The 23823-nt window shown below is 38.2% G+C and overlaps 1 protein-coding gene across 1 annotated transcript in view; it reads left to right on the forward strand.

Moving 5' to 3' along the window:
• Nalcn (sodium leak channel, non-selective) overlaps positions 1 to 23823 on the forward strand; it is a 317042-nt gene that overhangs the window by 15546 nt on the left and 277673 nt on the right. The window contains exons 2-6 of the mRNA XM_032917213.1: positions 5915 to 6061; positions 9221 to 9403; positions 14583 to 14666; positions 15763 to 15902; positions 16000 to 16128. Of these exons, the coding sequence (XP_032773104.1) occupies positions 5954 to 6061; positions 9221 to 9403; positions 14583 to 14666; positions 15763 to 15902; positions 16000 to 16128 (644 nt within the window). The 5' untranslated portion in view covers positions 5915 to 5953. The remainder of the gene's footprint in view (positions 1 to 5914; positions 6062 to 9220; positions 9404 to 14582; positions 14667 to 15762; positions 15903 to 15999; positions 16129 to 23823) is intronic.

The raw sequence follows: 23823 nt of genomic DNA on the forward strand, positions 1-23823 counted from the left end.
ATATATGCATGTAACAACAATTAGTGAGTAAAGAGGCTATTAATTTTAAAAAAGAGCAAAGGATGGTATGTTGGAGGGTTTGGAAGGAGGAAATGGGACAGAAGAAAGGCTGTAATTATATATAATCTCAAAAGTAAAATGAGTAATAAAAGACATAAAAGAGAATCATCCATAAGTATGGGCAATCTTTTCATTTATTTCTGTCTCCTTCAATTTCTTTAACCAATGGTTAGTATTTCACTGTGGAGGTTGTACATCTCCTTCACTAAGTTACTCCTCAGCATTTTATTTTAATGTTGCTAGCTGAGGAGAATGAACATGGAAGGCATTGAGTGTAGCAACTGGGATATGTAGAGGACACTCTTGTAAGCCATGTCTCAGAAGATAGAAAATCTCAAATTCCATGTCTGATAGCTCCAAGAAAGAAAAATAAACCACTGTATTGCTAACAGCTGACAGCTTTAAAAATGGGATAATTCCATTTTAATCTTAACAAGAAGGTATGAATGAAATGAGGAAAAGATGTGACAATAAATAAAATTTGCTATCATGGATTAACTGGATTTTAGCCATCCGATGAGAAACAACTAAGCAGAATATGTTTTCTCTCTGAATTGCTGTTAGGTAGTTATGAGTAAAAAAGATTTGTCGATGTACATATTGTAACTATGCAGCCTCTCCCAAAATTAAACTATTAAACATTAACTTATAATAAATGTAGAAAGGCTTTTGAAGGAAATGTTTTTCAAACCTGGTGCACTGCCTTATCAGGGACACTTCTGGAAACAAAACAGATATATCAGCTTACTAGTGCTTAATAGAGATAAGGAAAAAATACACAGAAGCAGTTTCCATCAAAATAGAGAGCTCACCTAGGATACTTAGATATCCACACTGGCCTTTCTTTATCAGGGAATGATGATGTCCTGTGCTCTGTTATATTGACTGAACAAGGGTGTCTAACATCACCTAGTGCAAAGGAAAATTGCTATGACCAACAGCCCCAAATTAATACAAGATTCATTGTACATTTGTGACTTGAATTTATTTTATTGCTAGAATATTTCCTCTTATTGAAAATAAATTGTTCTTATAATATAACATATCCTGATTATAGTTTTTTTCCTCCCTTACTCCTCCCAGCTTCCCCTCACCTCCATCCCCAAATCTAGATTCATCCTTCTCTGTTTCTCATTAGAAAACAAACAGACCTCTAAGGAATAATAATAAAATTATTTTTTTTTGAAAAAGGAAAGAGTCCTGACACAGCATTATTAGACAAGGAACCTCCAGAGTTTCCTTTGAGTTTTCTTTCTGTTGGCCTTCTACTGCTGAATATACAGCCTGTCCTTAAGAGTAAGTCTGGTTGTTTCTCAGAAAATTGGACATTGCACTACCTGAGAACCCAGCTATACCTCTCTTGGGCATATACCCAAAAGATGCCCTAACAAATAACAAAGACACATGCTCCACTGTGTTCATAGCAGCCTTATTTATAATAGCCAGAAGCTGGAAAGAACCCAGATGCCCTTCAACAGAGGAATGGAACAGAAAATGTGGTACATCTACACAATGGAATACCCACTCAGCTATTAAAAACAATGACCTCATGAAATTCTTAGGCAAATGGATTGAACTAGAAAATATCCTGAGTGAGGTAACCCAATCACAAAAGAACATGCATGGTATGCACTCACTGATAAGCAGATATTAGCCCAAAAGCTCAGAATAACCAAGACACAAACCACATGAAGCTCAAGAAGAAGGAAGATCAAAGTGTGGATACTTTAGGCTTCTTAGAAGGGGGAACAAAAATACTCACAGGAGGAAATATGGAGACAAAGTTTGGAGCAGAGACTGAAAGGCCAATCAGAGACTGCCCCACATGGGGATGCATCCCATATACAGCCACCAAACCCACACAATATTTTGGATGCCAAGAAGTGCATGTTGACAGGAGCCTGATATAGTTGCCTACTAAGAGGCTCTGCCAGAGTTTTACAAATACAGAGGCAGATGCTCACAGCCAACCACTGAACTGAGAACAGGGTTCCCAATGGAGGAGTTAGAGTAAGGACTGAAGCTGAAGGGGTTTGCATCCCCATAAGAAGAACACAATATCAATCAACCAGACCCACCCCCCCAAGAGCTCCAAGGGGCTAAACCACCACCCCAAGAGAACACAGGGATGGACCTATGGCTCCATCTGCATATATATCAGAGGATGATCTTGTTGGACATCAATGGGACATCAATTTGGTCCTGTCAAGGCTTGATGCCCCAGGGAAGGAGAATGTCAGGGTAGGGAGGTGGGAGGGAGTTGGTGAGGGGTGAGGGAGCACCCTCACAGAAGGGGGAGGGGGAGGATAGTTTCTGGAAGGGAAACCTGGATATGGGATAACATTTAAAATGTGAATAAAAAGTACAATTAAAAAAAAGAGTAATTTGTTTCCCCAGTGAGACTGTCTTGGAAGAAATTAAATTTTTATTTGTTGGTGGCTACCAATTGGATATTGCTTCTGGGTTAGAGGTGAGGCATATGTTCACTTCTCCTTTAAGCTCTAGGATCCCATCTGGTACAGATCGGCATGGGCCCTGTGCATGCTACCTCGTCCTGCGTGTTCATCTGTGCGTTAATGACGATGATTTATTGCTGGGATATTTTATGTACTACTCAATATTATTGAAATGGTCAAACTTCCAGCAATTCTGCAGCTACTTGATAAGTTTTAATGTGCGTGTGGATTCTTCAGAGTTTGGACAGATTATTTCATGAGCACTGTCAGACTTGTCGAGGTGTTAGCAGCAGTTGTAAAGAACATCAAAGAGGTGACAGACAGCTTGTGTCACTCAGTTATAGTCTAACTGTTTTGATGTATCAAATATAGCCAACTGGATACTCAAAAATAAATTATGTATATGTCTGTAGATAAATCAGTCAAAAATCAGTTTTCTTCAGGTAGAATATTGGTAATAAAGGTGCATGGAATTCACGTCCATCGATCTCTTCTGTCTCTGGAAAAAGTGATGGGGTTAGGTTTCTCCAAAATTCTTTGTCTAATATTTGAATGCCTTCATCGACTCCCTTTCTTCCTCCTTTGTCCTTTTAAAGGATTTCAAAAATATTTTTTGCAACCACTGTCTGAATAAGTAGGAGCCTGTCAATTTAAGAGACAACTCAAATTAAGGCTACCAGATGTCACCCCACCCCACCTCACAGTAAATCAGAGAATAAGTATCATTTGAATATTTTGCATACATTTACATGAAAAAACAAGAGTCCCTAACTCAAATTATGTAAAATAAAAGTAATTAGTGAAACCTACTGCAAAACCCATCTTTAAATTTAGTGTTCAAAGTAACGACTGCTTGGAAATACCTAGTACACTTTAAAGACTATGTCTGCAGACACCAAACCCAACACTGTTGCCAAGATCAAGAGTAGATTGCTGACAGGAACTTAGTGTGGTGGGTTCTAAGAAAATCCAGCTAACATCTCACCAATGCTTGGAGCCAACCATCAAGGGAGCTCAGGGAACCTGGTGGGGGGCTGGCAGTAGGACTGAAGTAGAGAAGGTGGATTGCAACCCCGTTAGAAGAACAATATAAGCTGGCCTGACCACCCAGTTCTCCCACAGTCTAGACCACCAACCAAGAGTGTACCTGGAGGGATCCATGGCTCCAAATAGCTATGGAGTTGCATTTGGACTTGCCTGATAGCAATGGGAGGGGAGTCCCATGGTCCCGGGGAGGCTTGATACCTCAGTGTAGGGGCATGCTGGTACAGTAGGGCGGGAGAGCGTGGGTAGGTGGGAGAGCATTCTCATACAGGCAAAGGGTAGGGGGGAGGGCAGATGTGAGATGGGGAGCTGATGAAGGGGTAACCAGGAAGTAGGATATCATAGGATGGGGGATGGAGGAGGGGGTAACAAGGAAGTGGGATATCATTAGAGATGTTAATGAATGAAATGATTATTATTATTATTATTATTATTATTATTATTATTATTATTATAAAAGACAAGTAGCTTGATTTCCCCTGGGAATAGGGGAATTGGCGAAAGTCAGCTTCTCAGATGGATTGAGGAACGCATCGTAAAGAGAAATGGACCCTCAAACACACAGAAGCATATTCAATTTTCTTGTTCTGAATTGTATTTTATTTCCTTTCCCAGTGAAAATTGCAAGTGCATATATTTACACACTTTGCAAATGATTTTGTTCCTCTTCTATCTAAGGGGAGAAACACATTGCCCTTGATGAGTTTTCTTCTTCTAATTCCCTGGAGTACAAGGCAATAAGTGAGTAAGTGGATTTTCCTGGTACCAAAATGACTACATTTTCCTGACAACATCACCATTGCTGTCTCTTGCCTAGAGAGTGTGGTCCTCTGTCAACTGCCTTTAGTTGTTATCCTGAGAGTGCTGAGCACTCTGTGGCCGTCTCAGAACACTTGACACTTTACAATCATACTTGACTTGTTTACAATCTCAAGTCTGCTTAGATAGCATTTGTCAAGTTGTCACCTGTCTCAAGACTGGAATTTCCTATGCATACATAAAACATCAAGGTATTTCTTCTGAACTGGGAATGATAATGAACTCCTGTCTCCCAGAGGCATCTGGAACATTGTTTGAGGCCATCCTTGTTTACACAGCAAGTTCTATATAAGCAAGGATATATAGCAAGACCCAATCACAAACAAACAAAATTTTAAGAGCAGTAACAACAACAATAAGAACCCCAAAAGATGCTTTGTCTCTCCTGTCAGGTCAACTTTTAAATTAAATAAAATGCTACTACTAAATGCACCAAAATATATTTGTCCAAAATTTAGTGGATATTCTTTTCTCTTTAACACTCAATACCATTTTATCCTTCTTGTTTAAATCTAGGGTGCATTCACATCTCAGTGTGGGGCCACATTTGTAAAAAAGCTGAACCCAAACGTCCCGGTTATACTGTATACAATTTTGCAAAGAAGTAAGGATTGCCACAATTTTAAAGCCAGCCACATCTACTTAACGAGTTCCATTCAGGCCAGATCTACAGACTGAAACCCTATCTAAAAAAGCAGAAACAGATGAAAAAAAGAAAAGAAAAGAAAGAAAAGAAAAACCTCAATATACATTAATCAAATAAGGAGTATTACTTAGGACTGAAGAGTAATCAGGCAACTGTGTCCTGAACACAGCAATTCTTATGCTGCTCTTACTTATCATTTAATGGATAGTAGACCCTTCTTAAATGGCTTCTAACTTTAGAATGTAGTAGCAATGTCTGTAGATGGTGATGTGTGTGTGTGTGTGTGTGTGTGTGTGTGTGTGTGTGTGTAGCTGACTACATCGATTTTAGTGCACTTGATGAAGAGTTGACTTTAGAAGAGCAAGATGACTTTAGAGAGTCACTGCACTCAGAAATGACAAAGCTTCCAACTGCTGGAGCTTCTCTCCCTATTCTCTGTGGCCTTCAGCCTTTCTGAGAAGAGTCACATAAGGAGGTTGTGTTGGAATTATGACTGGAACAGTAGAAGCATTTAAATGACATTAAAATAATAGGGAAAATCCCTGTTGTTGTGGCCATGGTTGCAGCCCCATAGAGCAAAGAAATTTCTAGTAATCTGTGTTCCCTATGAGACAAGTCATGTTCTGGCTGTTTACACCATTTGTTTCTAAACTACATATGAAATACATAAGGTTTTCTATTAAGACTAGAAGAGAAAAATTTGATTTTATTATATCGATTTTATCCCATTGTTTTCCTATTATCTAGATATGTACATTTGTCACATACAGGTCCATAGAGCACATGTATGACTTACCACTGCATAACTCACCCATGAAGACGCAATGCTTTTGATGGGAAAGGAAGTAGGTTGGGTGACTAATAAAGCTTTCTCTTTTCCTTTTGCCAGACTGTGGTTTTGTACCTGCCTCCCACAGCTAACTTCACCATGCTCAAAAGAAAGCAGAGTTCCAGGGTGGAAGCCCAGCCAGTAACTGACTTTGGTCCTGACGAATCTCTGTCAGACAATGCTGACATACTCTGGATTAATAAGCCAGTAAGTCACCTTTTCTGGTTTGGAGAAGCACATGCTGATATAAGAAAATTTTCATTTATTAAACTCAAAACTCATATTTCTTTGGCTGTTTGAGCTGCAGCGGAAAGTGAAGGAGTCTTGGAGTCTGATGGTTGGGTTAGGTATGATTCAAATTGAAAAGATGAGGGACTGCTATGAATGACTCCTATAAGAAGATACAGATAGTGCAAGAGGTCTGTATTTTGCCCTCTTCCCAACCCTGCTCTGGATACACTATCCTCAGATCACACAATGTAGAAATAATACCACTCCCAGGATGGCCCAAGATGAGCTACTACTGTTACCTACATGTGTTCTTTACCATGTTCAACTGTGATTTGCTTAGGTGGATATGGTTGTAAAGACAATACCCATTTCTAAATAGTCTTTACTTTGATTCAAATCTTGTGACTCAACCTGTGCCTAGTGTCTTACAAGTTCATGGATGTTGAGCATCAGAGGAAGAGCTGCTATGTCATGCATCACTGTAGAGCCAGGAAGTTCACTCTTAGGTCTTGGGAATTCAGCTCCCACAGCAAAGTAGGAATGACTTCCTCTTTAAACTTAGTTAGTTTAAATAATGAAGCAAATTAACCTGAGGTACTCTCAGTTCCTTCTCCTCCCCTAAGCAGGACAAAGATGGCCAGTCTGCCTTCTTCCTGAGCTTCATTAGCCTGCTCTTGGGAGACTTTCATAACCGGCTCACGTGTTTTTGTATATTACACTCTCTGATGATATCCTTCTGCTTTATAATTGTTGAAACATCCCTGGAACTCCCACTGTAAATTAAAATGTGTTGGCATTACACTAACAGCTCTTTGTGAGCAGGTTCTCTCCTAGCCAGCAGCCATCCTTTCCTGTGTCTTTATATCATCCACGGGAACCTTAGAAGTCATCTTCTGGTATCCTATCCTGTCTGAATCATCTACATTAGTATCTTTCATGCATGTGGACAGACAGAATAAACTTCTCTTCTTTCCACTTATCCAATGTTAGACTTATCTATAAATATAAGTACACATGCGCGTGTGCACACACACACATACACACACACACACACACACACACACACACACACAGAGAGAGAGAGAGAGAGAGAGAGAGAGAGAGAGAGAGAGAGAGAGAGTTGGCCCTCTGTTCTGTACCCACTTTTGACCAGCAACAGAATGGAAATATTTGAAAAGAACTTGGATCTGTAGTGAACCATGTATGTATTTTTTCCTTCTCATTCTTTCAGAATGTGATTAGTACAACAGGATTGTACATAATTTTAAGTATTATGAATCATCCTAAGATGATTTAAACTATGTCAGAGTATATATGTAAGCTATACATAAACATTACTCGCTTTTGGAAGGTACGCAGTCTCCTCATATTTGGGCACCCTCTGTGGTGACAGATCTTGAGAGGCAATTGCATTTATCATGTATATTACTTTTCTTACAAAGTGGTTATGTGTTGCCTATACTTCTGTTTGTATGTGCCCAGAGCCCAGACTTTTGGATGCTTAGCAGGTCTTCTATTCATATTTAGAGAACTAAATAGACTAGAATAATAAACTGCTCGGTAACTCTCTCATTCACAACTTCCTAAGAACTTTGAAAGATGGAATTTTACATGTAACCCCAGAGGCACTAACTGAAACTATTAATGATTAATTAAAATTCTTCAAGATTAAAGACAATTTATTGTGAAATAACCCATATTTTCTCCTGGTAATTAGATTCTTGATATGGGGAAGCCCAGATAGGGTTGAATTTACATTCTGACATTCATTTTTTTGAACTTTCTGTTTGGAAATATGAGTATACCAACCCTTAAACTACACATGGAAATGTATGTGTCTTCTGTGGTATGGAATTCCTGGAACTATGTTTTATGCAAATATTTTTATACTTGGTCCAACATTAGAATCCACTCACCACCCAGCAGTGTCTGTCTGAATCTTCTCAAGTTCTGCCAATCATTCATTTTCATCTTAATGAATGCTGGTTTAATGGAGGCACGTGATCCATTTATTATCAAACTATACCCCTGAAACAGGAGTATAAAATTAGTGAATTAACATGACTACATAGACATACCCAGATATACACATATGTATATTCGAGGTAGTAGTCAATAAATAACACTTAAATTATGTTTGAAGACTGCACCCTGAGTAATTCAGTAGCAATATTAATTCCGGGAGGTTAGCATATAGATGCAATTAGCCTTTTTTTATCCTACATGTTATTTTTATTATGAAAGACTTTATGTGAACATATTGAATATATGACCACTGTTTTTATTTTTTTCTTCTTAGTTTAGAATTAATTAAAATCTTTAGACAGTAAATCAATGAGTGTCTAGGATTGCACAAAAACAATTGTAAATTTTAAAAGAAACTCAATGGTAAATACGTATGAAATGTTTTCTCTGAAAAAAGAGATAGCCTCACTCATTATCATTTCTCTACAAGGATAATTTTAGAAATGATTTTAATCGATGTTGTGTGTGTGTGTGTGTGTGTGTGCGCGCGCGCGCGCGCGTGTTACCAGGCTTGTATGGCAAGTTCAATTTCACTGGCTCAGAAAAAAAATTTGTTTTTTAGTGAAGGGAAGTTATAGTGATACATTTGTTAAATCCTGCATAAAGAAATGTTCTATATCAGTCCTTTTATATCAGTCATTTATGGTCTACTATGATAGACCATTCTGTAATATACTAGGGAAGTTACAATAAATAGAACATGGCTGCTAATTCTGGGTGCTTTACAGTGAAAAAAAAATATTACATTTGTTGTGAGTGAATTGCTACATTGTGTAGCAGAACAAGAATTTCACACAAAGTGATCTGAGAGCTTTCAAATTAACCTCGGTTATAGCTCCTATTAATGTATCATTAAAGGAATGTTTCTTAAACATTCAGAACCCTGGTATGTTCATATGGAACGTAAGTTGCATTGAGATGTAAGCACTATAAAATGTGTGAAAATATTGAGCGTGCTATCCGATCCTAGTGGCTGTTCTCTTCTTCCTCCCCCCTGCACTGATGAACTATTTTAACCCAAGTGTTACGTTTTCCAAATAGTGTGCTTTCTAAGACAAGTGAACTGTCTCAGATCATAGTGTCACAAAGTAACTTTGGCCTCTGTGTCAGTGGGTGCACTCTCTGCTGCGCATCTGTGCCATCATCAGCGTCATCTCGGTGTGCATGAACACACCTATGACCTTCGAGCACTATCCTCCCCTGCAGTATGTGACCTTCACCCTGGACACTTTGCTGATGTTTCTCTACACTGCAGAGATGATAGCAAAGATGCACATACGTGGAATTGTCAAGGTGAGTGTCTTCTTGTCACTTAAGTACGTTGACTATTTTAATCAACTCTGCAGTAATGCTTTTCTATGAATGTCCAAATACAATGTGGTTTTACTTTATTAAGATTGAAAGTTTTAAAGAGCATAATCCCAAGATTTGGTAGAGATTTGTCACGTGGGGTTATTTTTAATGTTAGTAACATTTTCTAATGTGCAAAGTCTTATATCCCTTGGTATCTTTAAAGGAGCTAGTTGCTCTAAGTATATGCTGCAGGAGTCCAGGGTTGAGTGCACTGTGCCACCTACAGAACTAAAGCTGCAGATGGCCACAGTTATGGACCCTCAAGGAGGCACTTCAGTGTTTGTTTATTTACTGAACTCAAGGAAAATGTCACATGATAAAGTCAACGCATGATGACATTAAGCTGGATTTCATAAACCTGGGTTGTCTTCAAGATATAACAGGATAAAAAGAGGAAATGAGATCGATAGGAATCTAGGAACTGCAAAGAAAAGAATATGTACATCTCATTGGCACCCTTGGGAAATAAAAATAAATTAAGCTTTTAGTAAAGGTAAAAGAAAAGAAGAGAAAAGAAAAGAAAAGAAAAGAAAAGAAAAGAAAAAAGATTCTAGCTGCATGTGTAGCAGAGGATGGCCTTATCTGGTATCAATGGGAGGATAGGCCCTTGGTCCTGTGAAGGTTCAATGCCCCGGTGTAGGGGAATACCAGAGGTAGGAGTGGGTGGGTGGGCAGGGCACTACCCTCATAGAAACAGGGGGAGGGAGGATGGGCTAGGGTCTTTCTGGAGGAGAAACTGGGAAAAGGGATAACATTTGAAATGTAAATAAATAAGATATTCAATAAGAGAAAAAAGAGAGACTTTTGCCACAAAATCCTAGTTTTATTGCACCAATGCGTTCAGAGACGGAGATATGGAAAGATGCTGTCCCAGGAGTAGCTTACACTGTCCTGTCTAGAGAGTAGTATAGGGAGGACTTTAATGTTTACAAATGATGAAGTCTGGTTCGTATGTATTAGAGAGGTTCTGAGGCATGTGAGTACCTATGCAAGGACAGAGAGGCCTTCATTAAGTGATTCATGACATAGAGTGAGGTATCAGCTCTTAGCTTCTCTTTACCCATCATTTGTTGAAGTTCTATTCTTAGCAGAGAATCACAACAGCCAGTGCACTGTGGTGTGCATTTCTATGTTTTATTAAAAAACTATGAATCATAGACTGCATAAAGATCAACAATAGAGTTATATTTTAATTTCAAGAAATCTGAGCTATTGACTCACTTCAGAAATAATTCCCTATGCCTTGTTGATAAATTTTTATTTGCTTTCCAAAAACAACATAATTGTATAAGGTGAAATCAACAATAATTCCTAAGATAGGTTAACTCCTAATCAATGTTCATATTCCCCTGATTGTTGTAAATATCATTATCTTTGCAGCAGGACTCAAACAGGTTTATTTATTGCATTGATTATTGTGCTTATCAACACTTTGTTGTGTGTGATGCACAGCGGTGTGCACATGTAAGTGGGTGTCCTTCCCTGTCCCTGCACAAGTGCAGTCCTGAGTTTGACATTGGATGCCTTCCTCTTGCTTTCCACCTTGACTTTTTGTGAAAGGATCTCTCACTGAATCTGGAGTTAGCTGTTTCAGCCAAGGTGGCTGGCCAGTGAGCCCTCGTGATCCACCTGTCTCTGCCCCACCAGCACTGGGGTTATAAGACATAAGACATCATTAATATGAATGCTGGGAATAGGAATTCTGGTTTTCACAATAGACTAAAGACCCCCTACTTGTAAACCAAAATCAACTCTTCCTTCCTTGTGTTAATTCTTGTTGGATAATTTGCCCCAGATACAGGAAATATAGCTAATAACCTGCATAGCTACACATCTACAGATGTGGCCATTTGTTCTCGGGTTTTCTCAGTTTCCCATTGCAATATGCTGGGTTTTTTTATTATTATTATTATTAAGGAAAAGCATTGCTTCATAGAAGAAGCAGGCGCCTGCAACGGCCTCAATGACTGGATTTTAAGGTGATTCTAAAATTGTTAGATCTTTGATAAAAATCTTCAGTGGGTTTTTCTAAGTGTGAAGTTAGGTTGTCATTGGTCAAAAAGTTAAGTTGTCGATTACCCCGGGAGTTCAACTTGAGACAAAGTTAGCGCTGGGAATTTTGACTTCTCTGGACCTGCCAGTCCTACTTTGTATTCTATGGTCCACTAGAGGATTCTAAGGACCCGTCACTTGTTTATATGGGTCACCCAGGATATAGCAGCCTCTGCCGATTCTGTGAGGGAACTGAATATTGTGGGTGAGATGCTTTGTGATTTATGTCACTGTCTTAAGCCTCCAACTTGAATGAAACGATCTTTTCCTAGAGTAAGCCTTCTTGTTTCTTAGTTATATAATAGATTGGGATATGAGTTTCTTATCAAGAAAATTGTCTGGCACACTTGAAAAATGAAAAAAATAAAAACCAGAGGTAAACGTGATATGGGAGTGATCAATTCATTCCATATGAGCAGGACACTAAATGAATGAATTTTGAATATTCAAAGTTGAATTAGTATTTTAAAAATAAAAATTATTTGCAATTTAACTCTTTCCAAAACTATAGATTCAATATTTCTAGTATTTTTAACATCTACTAACACTTGAATGATTAAATGCTTACAAAACTAAAAGAATATTTTTCTGATTTCAATCTATAAGAAATGACAAATTAAAATTAAAAACCAAATGAGTATATCTTTGCTTTAGACTGGAAATAATTACAGTAGATGAACATGTGGTGTCAACTTTAATTATTCTGCATTGCTAATATTATCTCAAAGTAGTCAGAACATCATAGCTCATTAAAACTGTGTTTAAATATTAGCTGATGTTTCTGTTAAATCTGAGATCTGGTTATTTTTAACCAAACTTTAAATATTTTTCACTTATTTTCATTATCTTGATTGCAGCAGTTAAGCGAGTGGCACGAACTGTTGATTTTATGACATTAAATCTAAACCATAGCTTCATCATTGGATAGCACACAGTTCTCCAACATGCATGTCCTAAAAGGCAGATCTGAGCAAGTCCTGTTTGACACTCCATTCTTGAATATAAAATGAAAGTTTTACTGAAGTTCAATGTTAGCAAAATGTTACCTGTCACAATAAATTTATGTTATTAATTTAAACTTTATTGTTCATTGCTTTCTCTTTGCAAGCTTGCCTTTTTTTGTTTCATGACAAATATAGACATTTTTAGGGATAAAAATATATAAGTTCACAGAGATGATTGTGAAAAACCCTTATTTCCCAAGTGAATTGATTTGCTGTGGTCAATTAAATCTGCCAAAATTTTTAAAACATTGATTAACCACCTATCTTCTAAAAACTTGCATTTAATACTATTCCTATTTAATTCACTTGCCAACAATAGGACATTGCCTCTCAATTCTCCAGTCTATTAACACACAACAACTTGCAAAAGGGTGCTTTCTTTGTTCACTTATAAGGCTGAAATGTGTGTTTGTCTGCACATGTAGAGTGATGTATGAACATCTGTTCATTTTTTTAAATTTTATTACTTCTTTTACTTTTTGAGATTACACTATAATTATGCCATTTTCCCTTCCCATCCATCCCTCCATATCCTCCCATGTAGCCCTCCTTGCTCTCTTTTAAATGGTCATCCCTGAAAAGATATAATACATGTGACATTAGATAGGTTGAGCAGCATCTATTTATGTGTTTACAAATACACGGACTCACGTATACATGCACACACACACACACACACACACACACACACACACACACACACACACACGGAGGAGCTGGTACTTTGGAGAGGTCTGATGAATCAGAAGTGGCAGATAGGCTGTGCTCAAGCAGCAGCTGGCAAGGATTCGTGAAGAATCACGTAGGCTCTTTTAGGGCCTTGCATGTGCTGAGAGTTCTTATTAATGTTCTTTGGTCAAAAAAGAGTGAGGGATTTCCATCCATGAACAACAGGGTCTATTTTGTGCCTGTGAAGTTCTTGGACTGCCTCCTTCAATTTCTCCCCCCTAAAAATATTTCTACTGACCAAATCTCTAAAAGAAATGTCAACCAATTAAAAAATGTATATTTGATGTGCTGAAGGTCATCATAAGTATTGTAGTCTGAATTCTTCAAATGAGTCTCAGTTGTCTGTTTCTTATCTGGCAGTGGATCTAGATAAAAGTAGCATGAATCTACTGAACACTGTTGGAGTAATAAATAAAAATGCTAAGACATACTAACAGATGGGCTCTGGGAAGATAAGATAATAAATCACAGGCTCATGAAGCTACCCGTGCATATCATTCGTTGACTGCAAAATATATCCTTCTGCCTCTCCTTGTTAAATATTTGCAAGACATTTTCAGATATTTTCTTATACTGGATAATTGATCAGCAGCCTTCACCTGTTTGCCTTTATACAAACTGACAGACAGGTATTGAATAACTCATATCCTCCTTCACAAGCATGTCAATTTCTACCCAGAGCCCAAGTCCTCTCTGCCCTCCATTTTTATTGACACTGATATTCCAGAGGGAAATCCTCTTTTCAAATATCATTTTATTGAATTATACATCCTAACCTCAGGATAGAGGCCCTGTTAATAATGAAAGCAATACGTCTTCATTTCCTTTGACAGTATCTTCCCAATTAAAGTCAGCATATCTTTTCTTTGCAAATTAAGGAAAATTTCTCTGTCACTGTTACTGCCTGGTAACTTTTACCAGTTACTTTTCCTACTAGCAGTGATTGGTCAAGCAGTTTTAAAGGCTTCCTGTTGCTATAGTGTGCTCTGGGGCTTCTGAAACAAGCTCTGTCTTGGGACCCAAAGCGATCATTGGTTCTGTTACTACATGTTGGGTTTCTGAGGCTAAGAGAATAGATGCTTTCCTTTTAACGTCCTGAACTAAGAGTTTTTCAAATTCTCATGATTAATCAATAATTTGCCTTTTAAAAATATCATTTTAAAATTCTAAAAATACTCTTTTGAAAGTTTGTCCCATTGTAATAAAAGGAAAACCTGTAGACGGCTTTAACTATTCCCATCATATATACACATATACATACATAAATATATGTATATACTATGTAGATATATTAACAAATTTTGCCTGACAATCCATGTGGAATTTATTTCCAGGGCGATAGCTCCTATGTGAAGGACCGCTGGTGTGTTTTTGATGGATTCATGGTCTTTTGCCTTTGGGTTTCTCTCGTGTTACAGGTAACTAAATATGTTCAAATCACAAAGAGATGTTTTAAATATTCAGCATTATTTTACATTCACAGTTTAACTAGAAACATTAAAGAATACATTTTAAATGTGGTTGTGTAATTTCCTATATTGTTTAGCTTACATGTTCATGGACAGAAACCTATAATTGCAACATTTAAATTATTGTTGATTAAATTTGTGAGTTCTCGGAAATTAATATCAATACTAAAGGTAGTTCTTCTTAAAACAGCTATAATCATGCTGTCACTGAAATAAAAGAAAAGATTTGGAGTGAGATATCAAATTTTTAAGCCAAAAATTGAATTTAAAAATTGTATTCTGATTGCTATATGATTATATACTCCTTAAAACAGATTAAGCTATTAATATTGATATAGATATTAGTCAATACCAAATGCATTATGAATATAAATGCTTTATCATAGTAAATAGAAAGAATGTATGAAAAACCTTTTATAGGGGATTTTAATGGGCAATACTCTAATTCAGTCTCCTATATCTTTGCAGGTATGATTTTACACTAAGGAAAAGTCATTATTTCACTGATTTTATTTTACTTTTTAGTTGGATTCTACTAAGAAGCCATGTGACTTACCTTTCTAATAAAAAATAAATGATCAATGCATTGTTGTTAACCCTTGGTAGAATATTGTAAGTCACATCCCTATACTTCTATTTTTTTCTAGATATACAAAGACACTATTAGTGAGAAATAACTCAGAAGTTGGCACTTTGTTTCATGATAAAACTATGTCTTGATGAATTCTAAAAGGGAGATTAAGGGCATTTTCAATAGTTTACATTTTTGTGTCTCTTAAAGTAGTTGTAATTCAGAGATATACTTGTTGATGGAATATGACATAAGGCTTAATTGAACATGCAGGGTGCACATTCTTGTGTTACCTATACATTCCATGAAATAGCTAGTGTTAAGGGGAGTCTCGGGGTTTGGGGATTTAGCTCAGTGGTAGAGCGCTTGCCTAGGAAGCACAAGGCCCTGGGTTCGTCCCCAGCTCCATTAAAAAAAAAAAAAAAAAAAAAAAGGGGGGGGGGAGTCTCAGCTTGTATATCTCTTCTGACCTAGGTGTTTGAAATAGCTGACATAGTTGATCAGATGTCACCTTGGGGCATGCTGCGGATCCCACGGCCACTCATTATGATCCGGGCTTTCAGGATTTACTTCCGATTCGAACTGCCAAGGACCCGAATTACAAACATTTTAAAGTAAGCACAGCTTGGTGCACATATTAAGGGGAGTGTTTATGAACTCTGGGAAAGGGGGCATTTAATCTATTTTCCCTAACGTTCCTCTTTTCCCCAGGCGGTCAGGAGAACAAATATGGAGTGTCTCAATCTTCCTTCTTTTCTTCCTTCTTCTGTATGGGATTTTAGGAGTTCAGATGTTTGGAACGTTTACCTACCACTGCGTAGTTAATGACACAAAGCCAGGGTAAGTCACAAAGCCAGGGTAAGCTTCTCTTTTGTCTTTTAGTTACACTTTAAGTCTAGGTGATTAACAAGGACATTTCTGCATGTTTGTGTGCCTGTGTGTGTGCCTCTGTGTGTGTGTGTGTGTGTGTGTGTGTGTGTGTGTGTATGTGAAATTGTCACATGCTTTAAAAATCAGTTTTTGGGGTATTTTGTGTCTTTCCCACACCCTCATTATTTTGTACAACTTGGAGCCAAATGTTTACAGAGAGCCACATGAAAAAGTATAACCTGGTTGGAATGAACATTAAACAAAGACAAACTTTTCAGAGAGTGGCCAGCTACATGAGGACTGTGACCCACTTCCAAAGCTAACAAAACTTTGGAAGATATCCATGATATTAGTTTGATAGAGAAAATAAAACCCTCATTCTTACAGTTAATCCCACCGGTCATCCTTTCCTAAAAATCAGATTCCTGGCTGATTTCAGCAACATTTCCGGGTAAAGGAAGACTACCTGCTGTGTCCGTGTTTCTCAAGGCAGGAGCTTAACATGCAGCATCTGAGAGTGAAGTAGATGATGGATGGAAGTAGATGGTGGATGGTGCTGGTAGAGCCTGCTCTCCTGCACAACACCCATCCTGAAGACCAGCACCGATACAGAGTGATGGGAAGAAAGAGCAGAGCTGATGGCCAGCCCCTCAAGTGGTATACACTAGGTGTTGACTGAGCATCTGAGTTTGGGAATCCATGTTTAGCCCACAGATGTTCAATAGTTAACAACTTCAGGATGCAGAGCAAAGGACACGGAAGCAGAAATTGATTTCACTCCTTCTATTCATGCCTTTGAGCAGGGATGGATCTGTGTAGAAATAAAGGGCTCACAAATTACATTTAAGAAAAATCTCCATTGGGATCATAGAATGTAGCTTACACTGCTTTGTTGAATTTTAAAGGGGACTCGTTTATGTTTCTGTTAACATTCATTAGCAAATAGTTTGGGCTTCTAAAACATTGCAGCTTTTATAATTCTTGTGAATTTTTTTTTTTTGGTTGTTGTTGTTTTGTATTTGGAGATTTTTTTTCATGAATCACAGCTAAATAAATCAAGAATATTTACACACACACACACACACACACAAGGTTACATTATATAAATAATGATAAAGTTGGCTCAAACTCAATACTTTCAGCTCGTGTCAATTTCTCAGATCATTCCTCTATGGCTTGTGTATAGATCGGCTTCTGGAAGCATACACAAGGCTTTCAAAAATTAAAATGACAAAGTAATTCACAAACAATTCAGTGTATTTTTACTGGCTATATATTAAACATCAAAAACCTCTTAGCAAATATGATCACGTTTTTACCTTTATTATGTTTTAATTTTCTGTGTGTGAGGGTATACACATGCCACGGATGACTGTGGATGTTAGAAGACAGCCTGAAGAACCAGTTCTAAGCCAGTTCTCTCCTTCCGTTATGTGGGTTCAAGTGAGGGGAGTCAGATTGTTTTACCCTCTGAGCCACCTTGCTGGCCCATTTTACCCATTTTAGTAGTCATATACATACATATCACATTTATACAAACATATCGACGGGTTTGTCTTCACAGGAATATGTGTGCTCTTTGATTATGAACCAGTGACAAAAGGAGTTAGTTTTTACCACTTAATATAACTTCATAAGAATTTCACACCACTTTGTATGTTGTTAAGGCAGGGTACAATGACATGCATGTACACAAGGACCATTGTGAAACTGATTAATTGAGAATTGATTTTAAAAATTGCTAAAAATGTAAGCCCATATTTTCTCTCCATTTTTATTTTCCAGAAATAGACACAAAGGGCAACTTTTATAATTAAAATTTGGTTTTCTAAATATATTATTTTATCCAATATCGCAGTTCTAGTCCACTTTTATTTAACCACATACTGAGGTTTAGTTGACACATAAAAGCTTGTATGTAATGTATGTATATGTAATATATATATATAAATGGATACATATATACATACAATAAATATACTATATATAATATATAATATACATGGAGTTTTCTATGATTATTATTATTTTATTTACGTTATTATTATTTTATTTACGTACAATCCAGCCATTACCCTCTCCTTCCCCGCTCCCACAGCTCCTCATCCCATTCCTCCTCCCCTCTGTCTCTAAGAAGATGCTCTCCCACCCCAGGCCTCTCCATCCTTGGGGCCTCTAGTCTCTCACAGATCAGGTAAACCTTATCCCCCTGGGGACAGACCAGGCAGTCCTCTGCTGTGTATGTGTCAGGAGCCTCAGACTGGCTCATGTATGTTGCCTGGTTGGTTGCTCTGTGTCTGGGAGCTCCCAAGGGTCTAGGTTAGGTGAGTCTGCTGGTCTTCCTATGGGGTCGCCCTCTTTGTCAGCTTCTTACATCCTTCCCCTAATTCAATCATAGGGGTCCCCAGCTTCGGTCCAATGCCTAGGTATAAATATCTGTGTCTGTTTCAGTCAGCTACTGGTAGGGCCTCTCAGAGGACAACCATGCTAGGCTCCTGTCTGTAAGCACACCAAAGCATCAGTCATAGTGTTAGGCCTTGGTGACTCCCTAGTTGGGCCGATCACTGGACCATCTTTCCCTCAGTCTCTTCCCCCTTTTTGGTCCCTGCAGTTCTTTTAGACAGGAATAATTCTGGGTCAGAAAATTTTGACCATAGGTTGGTAACCTCTCTCCTCTTGAGGTCCTGTATATCTTACTGGCTGTGGACTTTTCAAGTTCCTTCTCTCCACTGTTGGGCATTTCATCTAAGGCCACTCCCATTGAGTCCTGAGAGTCTCTCACTCTCTGTTCTCTGGTACTTTCTAGATGGTCTACCCATCTCCCCACCTCCTGCCTTCTGAGGCTGCATATTTCTGTTCATTCTACTGACCCTCTGGGGTTCTCTCCTGGTAACCCCTCCCAAACCTGAACCTGTGTTTTTTGTAAATTTGTACACATTCACCCTGACTCTTACCCTCCAGCTGACCTAAACCCAGCACCCTCCCAGGTTCCCACCCACTAATTTATCCCACAAAGATAGACTAGTGCGTCCCATTCAGTAAGATGAATGTAAGACTGTTAGATTCCTTTTTTCCTGTTTGTAAAATTTATGACTGAAACTCTCCAAGTCTGCTCTGGTTTGTTGTGGTAGTATTGGCAGTGGTGAGGAGAGTTTTACATTATTAATGAAATAGAACTAACATGTTACTATTTAATCTTTTTCTGTAAGGTGTGCCAAATTTTGTTTTCAACAGAACCTACTTATTTTTGTAACTTGTCAACACTGGCCTAATGTTTATAAAATATTTTCTGGTTATCCTTCAAATAGTTGTTGGATCTGTTGGAATCAGCCATGTTCAAATCCTGCTATTAGTAGTTTATAATTTTATTTTCTTTTAAGCTTCCCTTGATAGTTTTATGTATCTTTTCTCACACATACAGGAGAGCTGTGTCAGTTTTAATGTTCTCTGTGGTTACTTGGCTTTCCTGATCCATCTCTTCTTTTATCCTTACTCTTTCTTATTTTCTAGGTTTCTCTTCATTTTGTTTCTTCAGATGAAACATGTCACTGTCTTTAATAATTTCTGCTTTTAAATACAAAGTCTTGAAGATAGACACTTCTTTTTAAGTACCTCACTATGTACATCTTCAAAATTGGTGTTTTGTATTTAATTATTATTTAATTTAAAGTTTTCTCCTTTTACTTGTGTCATCTTTCTTGACCTGCAGGTTATGTATTCCTGCAGGGAATTTTTGGTATGAGAAAAATTTATAAGACAATATTTTATGTTGCTATGTAATTTTATTCTACTGTAATTAGATAATAATCCTTACAACGATCATTTTGGGGGATGGTATATGGTCTAAATAGTTGTCATTGCACGGAAATCAGAAAGTTTCCTATTTTTGCATAATTTTGGTCAAGGTATCTGAGTGGCGTTTTTCCTGCTCATTCTATAATTATGAAATATAAAATCACTGCATATTCCTAACACGACAGGACATTCCTTTTCTCTTTCAGTCCTGTCAGTTCTTTTTTTCATTTCTACAGTTAAGACTCTAATTAAGTAAATGAACACAAGAGGTCCTGTCTTTCTAATGAACTAACCTTTCTACAGTTATGCATGTCTAATGCTCCATTCTGAGTTAGGTTTGGTGAAGTCAGGATACAGAGTGAATGACCTTTCAAAGTCCCTTTCATAATAACAACTAGATTTTTAGACTTTGAACTCTAAAATAACCCATTTTTATTTAGCCAGATTTTCTCTTAACAGTTGATGTGTTCCTGAAGCTGTTTAAAAACTAGATGTGCTTTGTTTTGATCCTAGACTGTCAATAAAAGGAAGTCTCCATGTTGTGCCTATAGCTGGGCATTCATTGACACTGTGTACTAAGAGACCTCCTGAAATACAAACACCAACCCCATTTCACCCTATTATTCTGAGGTCATCACAGGGAACTGTATAAAGTCTGGCAGAAGGTTCTGGAAAATTATCTTTTGTTGGCAGTGATGTGAATGAACCTGCAGGGCATGGTGTTAACCGAAATAAGCTGCACACCTACAGTGCTTATGTTATCATTCACGAATGGAATCTAGAAAAGTTACGCAAGTAGCAAGGATTCTAGGGTTTATCTGAGGCTGGTGAGAAAAGGTGGAGTTGGTGATAAAGGATATAAAATTCCAGGTAGATGGGAATGATAAACTTTGAGAACTCATCTTCAGCCCCATGAATAGAGTCAGTTATAATGTGTTATATAATTCAAAACAACTGGAAAGTAGACTTCAAATGTATCACTACAAAAACATCAACACGATGGTTAATTAGATTGATTTATTCATTAGTTCTATGTACTTGTGTGTATGTGTGTGTTGTAATACTATGTATGCTTAAAAAGCACAGCTATGACTTGTCACTTAAAAGTATCATTAATTTTGAGCTGGGAGATGGTTCAGGAGGTAAAGCACTTACTTTATAAACCCTAGGACCAGAGTTCAGATCCCCGGAACCTACAATTATACCTGCCAAGTATGGTAGTATTCTTTTTCCCCTTTTCTTTTATTGGATATTCTTTTAATTTACATCAAATGTTACACCCTTTCCTTGTTTCCCCTCCTGAAAACCCTACTCCATCCTCACCCCCTGCTTCTATAATGGTGTTCCCACACCCACCCACTACTTCTTGCCTCCCTACCTTGGCCTTCCCCTACACTGGGGCATTGAGACTTCACAGGACCAAGGGCCTCTCCTCCCACTGATTCCCAACAAGGCCATCCTCTGCAACATATGTGACTGGAGCCATGGGTTGCTGTGAGTGTACTCTTTGGTTGGTGGTTTAGTCCCTGGGAGCTCTGGTGGGTTGATATTATTGTTCTTCCTATGGGGTTGCAAACCCCTTCAGCTCATTCAGTCCTTTCTTTAACTCCACCACTGGGGACCCCATTCTCAGTTCAATGGTTGGCTGTGAGCATCCTCATCTGTATTAGTAAGGCTCTGACAGAGCTTCTCAGGAGACAGCTATATCAAGCTCCTATCAGCTTGCACTTCTTGGCATCCACAATATTGTCTGAGTTTGGTGTCTATATATGGGATGGATTCCCAAGTGAAGCAGTCTCTGAATGGCCTTTCTGTTAGTCTCTGCTCCACACTTTGTCCATGTGTTTCTTCCTGTGAGTATTTTGATCCCCCTTCTAAGAAGGACTGAAGCATCCACACTTTGGTCTTCCTTCTTCTTGAACTTCATATGGTCTGTGGATTGTATCTTTGGGTATTGGGAATTGGGTATTCCAAGCTTTTGGACTAATATCCACTTATCAGTGAGTGCATACCATGTGTATTCTTTTGTGTAATTGATATCTGTATGCAGGAGAGGGTTGGCACAAGATAAGGCAAGGCTTGTGATTTGGCAGTGTAAAAGTAAGGCAGGGGCAGAGTTTTTTAAAGGCAAGATTGAAGAAAAAGAGAGAAGAACCAAGATGGAAACAGAGAAGGACCACCCAGATCCATGTGACCTTAAATGGCCACAGATTGTTATGAATATTTCATAAGGGATGGATTTTTATAGGAAAATTTATCTTATCTAGGTAGGCAGTTTATACCATTATCAATTGGTTGTGAGTTTATTGTGCAGACTTTTGTGGAGTTTGAATTTACTGATATAAATCTGATTGCTAAATTACGAGCTAAATGAGTTTTGATTTTAAGGGGTTATTGGGAGTTGTGACGATAAGCATTGGGTGCGGTTGTTGGGAACATGAGCAGAGTCCACAGCCAGAGATCCCCAAGATAGACAACTCTGTATGGAACTGGCGTGGCGGCCTGCCTTGGGAACTAGATGATAGAGTCGCAAGAGGGTGGCTGTTGCTGGGCTCAGAGAGTAGCTAGCAGCAGCATGGGATGGAGATTGGAAGCATAATGGGTGAGATGATTTGTTGATTAAGATGAAAATACCCCCACAGATGCCATGTGGCCCACCAGAACCAGCACTAGTGTGGGATAATAAAATCCTTTTATAATATTTACCACTATACTTTTGTGACTGGTTTACCTCATTCAGGATGATATTTTCTAGTTCAATCCATTTGCCTAAAAATTTCATGAGGTCATTGTTTTTAATAGCTGAGTAGTACTCCATTGTGAAGATGTACCACATTTTCTGTATCCATTCCTCTGTTGAAGGGCATCTGGGTTCCTTCCAGCTTCTGGCTATTATAAGTAAGGCTGCTATGAACATAGTAGAGCATGTATCCTTGTTAGATGTAGAAGCATCTTTTGGGTATATGCCCAGGAGTGACAGAGCTGGGTCCTCAGGTAGTACGATATCCAATTTCCTGAGGAAACTTCAGACCGATTTCCAGAGTGCTTGTACCAGCTTGCAATCCCACCAAAATGGAAGAGTACTTTTAATCATAGTATATAGAAAACACAGACAGAGGATCCCCAGAACAAGCTGGCTAAACTGACTAGCTGTACTAGCAAGTTCCTAGTTTAAGATAGAGATGCTGTTCAATGAGCAATCAATGAAGAGTCTTAGTGTCAACCTACACACACACACACACACACACACACACACACACACACACACACGTGTGGACACATGCACACACAAGCATACACACAGATACATATCCACCCACAGGCAGACAGAAATACACATACACACATATGCACACATACAGAGACACACACACATGCATGTGCACACAGACACACACAGGCACACATATAGACACACAAACCCATACAAATACATAGACCCATATAGACACAGACATGCATACACACACAGACACAGACACACACATGCACACACAGACACACACACAGGCATACACATGCACATATGTACACACAGACACACACAGACATACACACACATACACACACACAGCACTCATGTATGGTCCCACACATGTGGACAAACATACACACATGTACACATGTAATACAATACTAACTCATTTTATGTAATAAATATGTCTGAGTCAAATAGTAAGTTATGGTTATGCCTAAGGAAGCAATGCTGCTAAGTGTGCTGTGAGGACTTCTAGCTTTAGACTAATTAACTTGCATGCACTATCTTCTTTTTTTTTTTTTTTTTTTGGTTCTTTTTTTGGAGCTGGGGATCGAACCTTGGGCCTTGCTTCCCAGGCAAGTGCTCTACCACTGAGCTAAATCCCAACCCCA

The sequence above is a fragment of the Rattus rattus genome, chromosome 12, assembly GCF_011064425.1.
Source record: "Rattus rattus isolate New Zealand chromosome 12, Rrattus_CSIRO_v1, whole genome shotgun sequence".
In the NCBI taxonomy this organism is placed as follows: domain Eukaryota; kingdom Metazoa; phylum Chordata; class Mammalia; order Rodentia; family Muridae; genus Rattus; species Rattus rattus.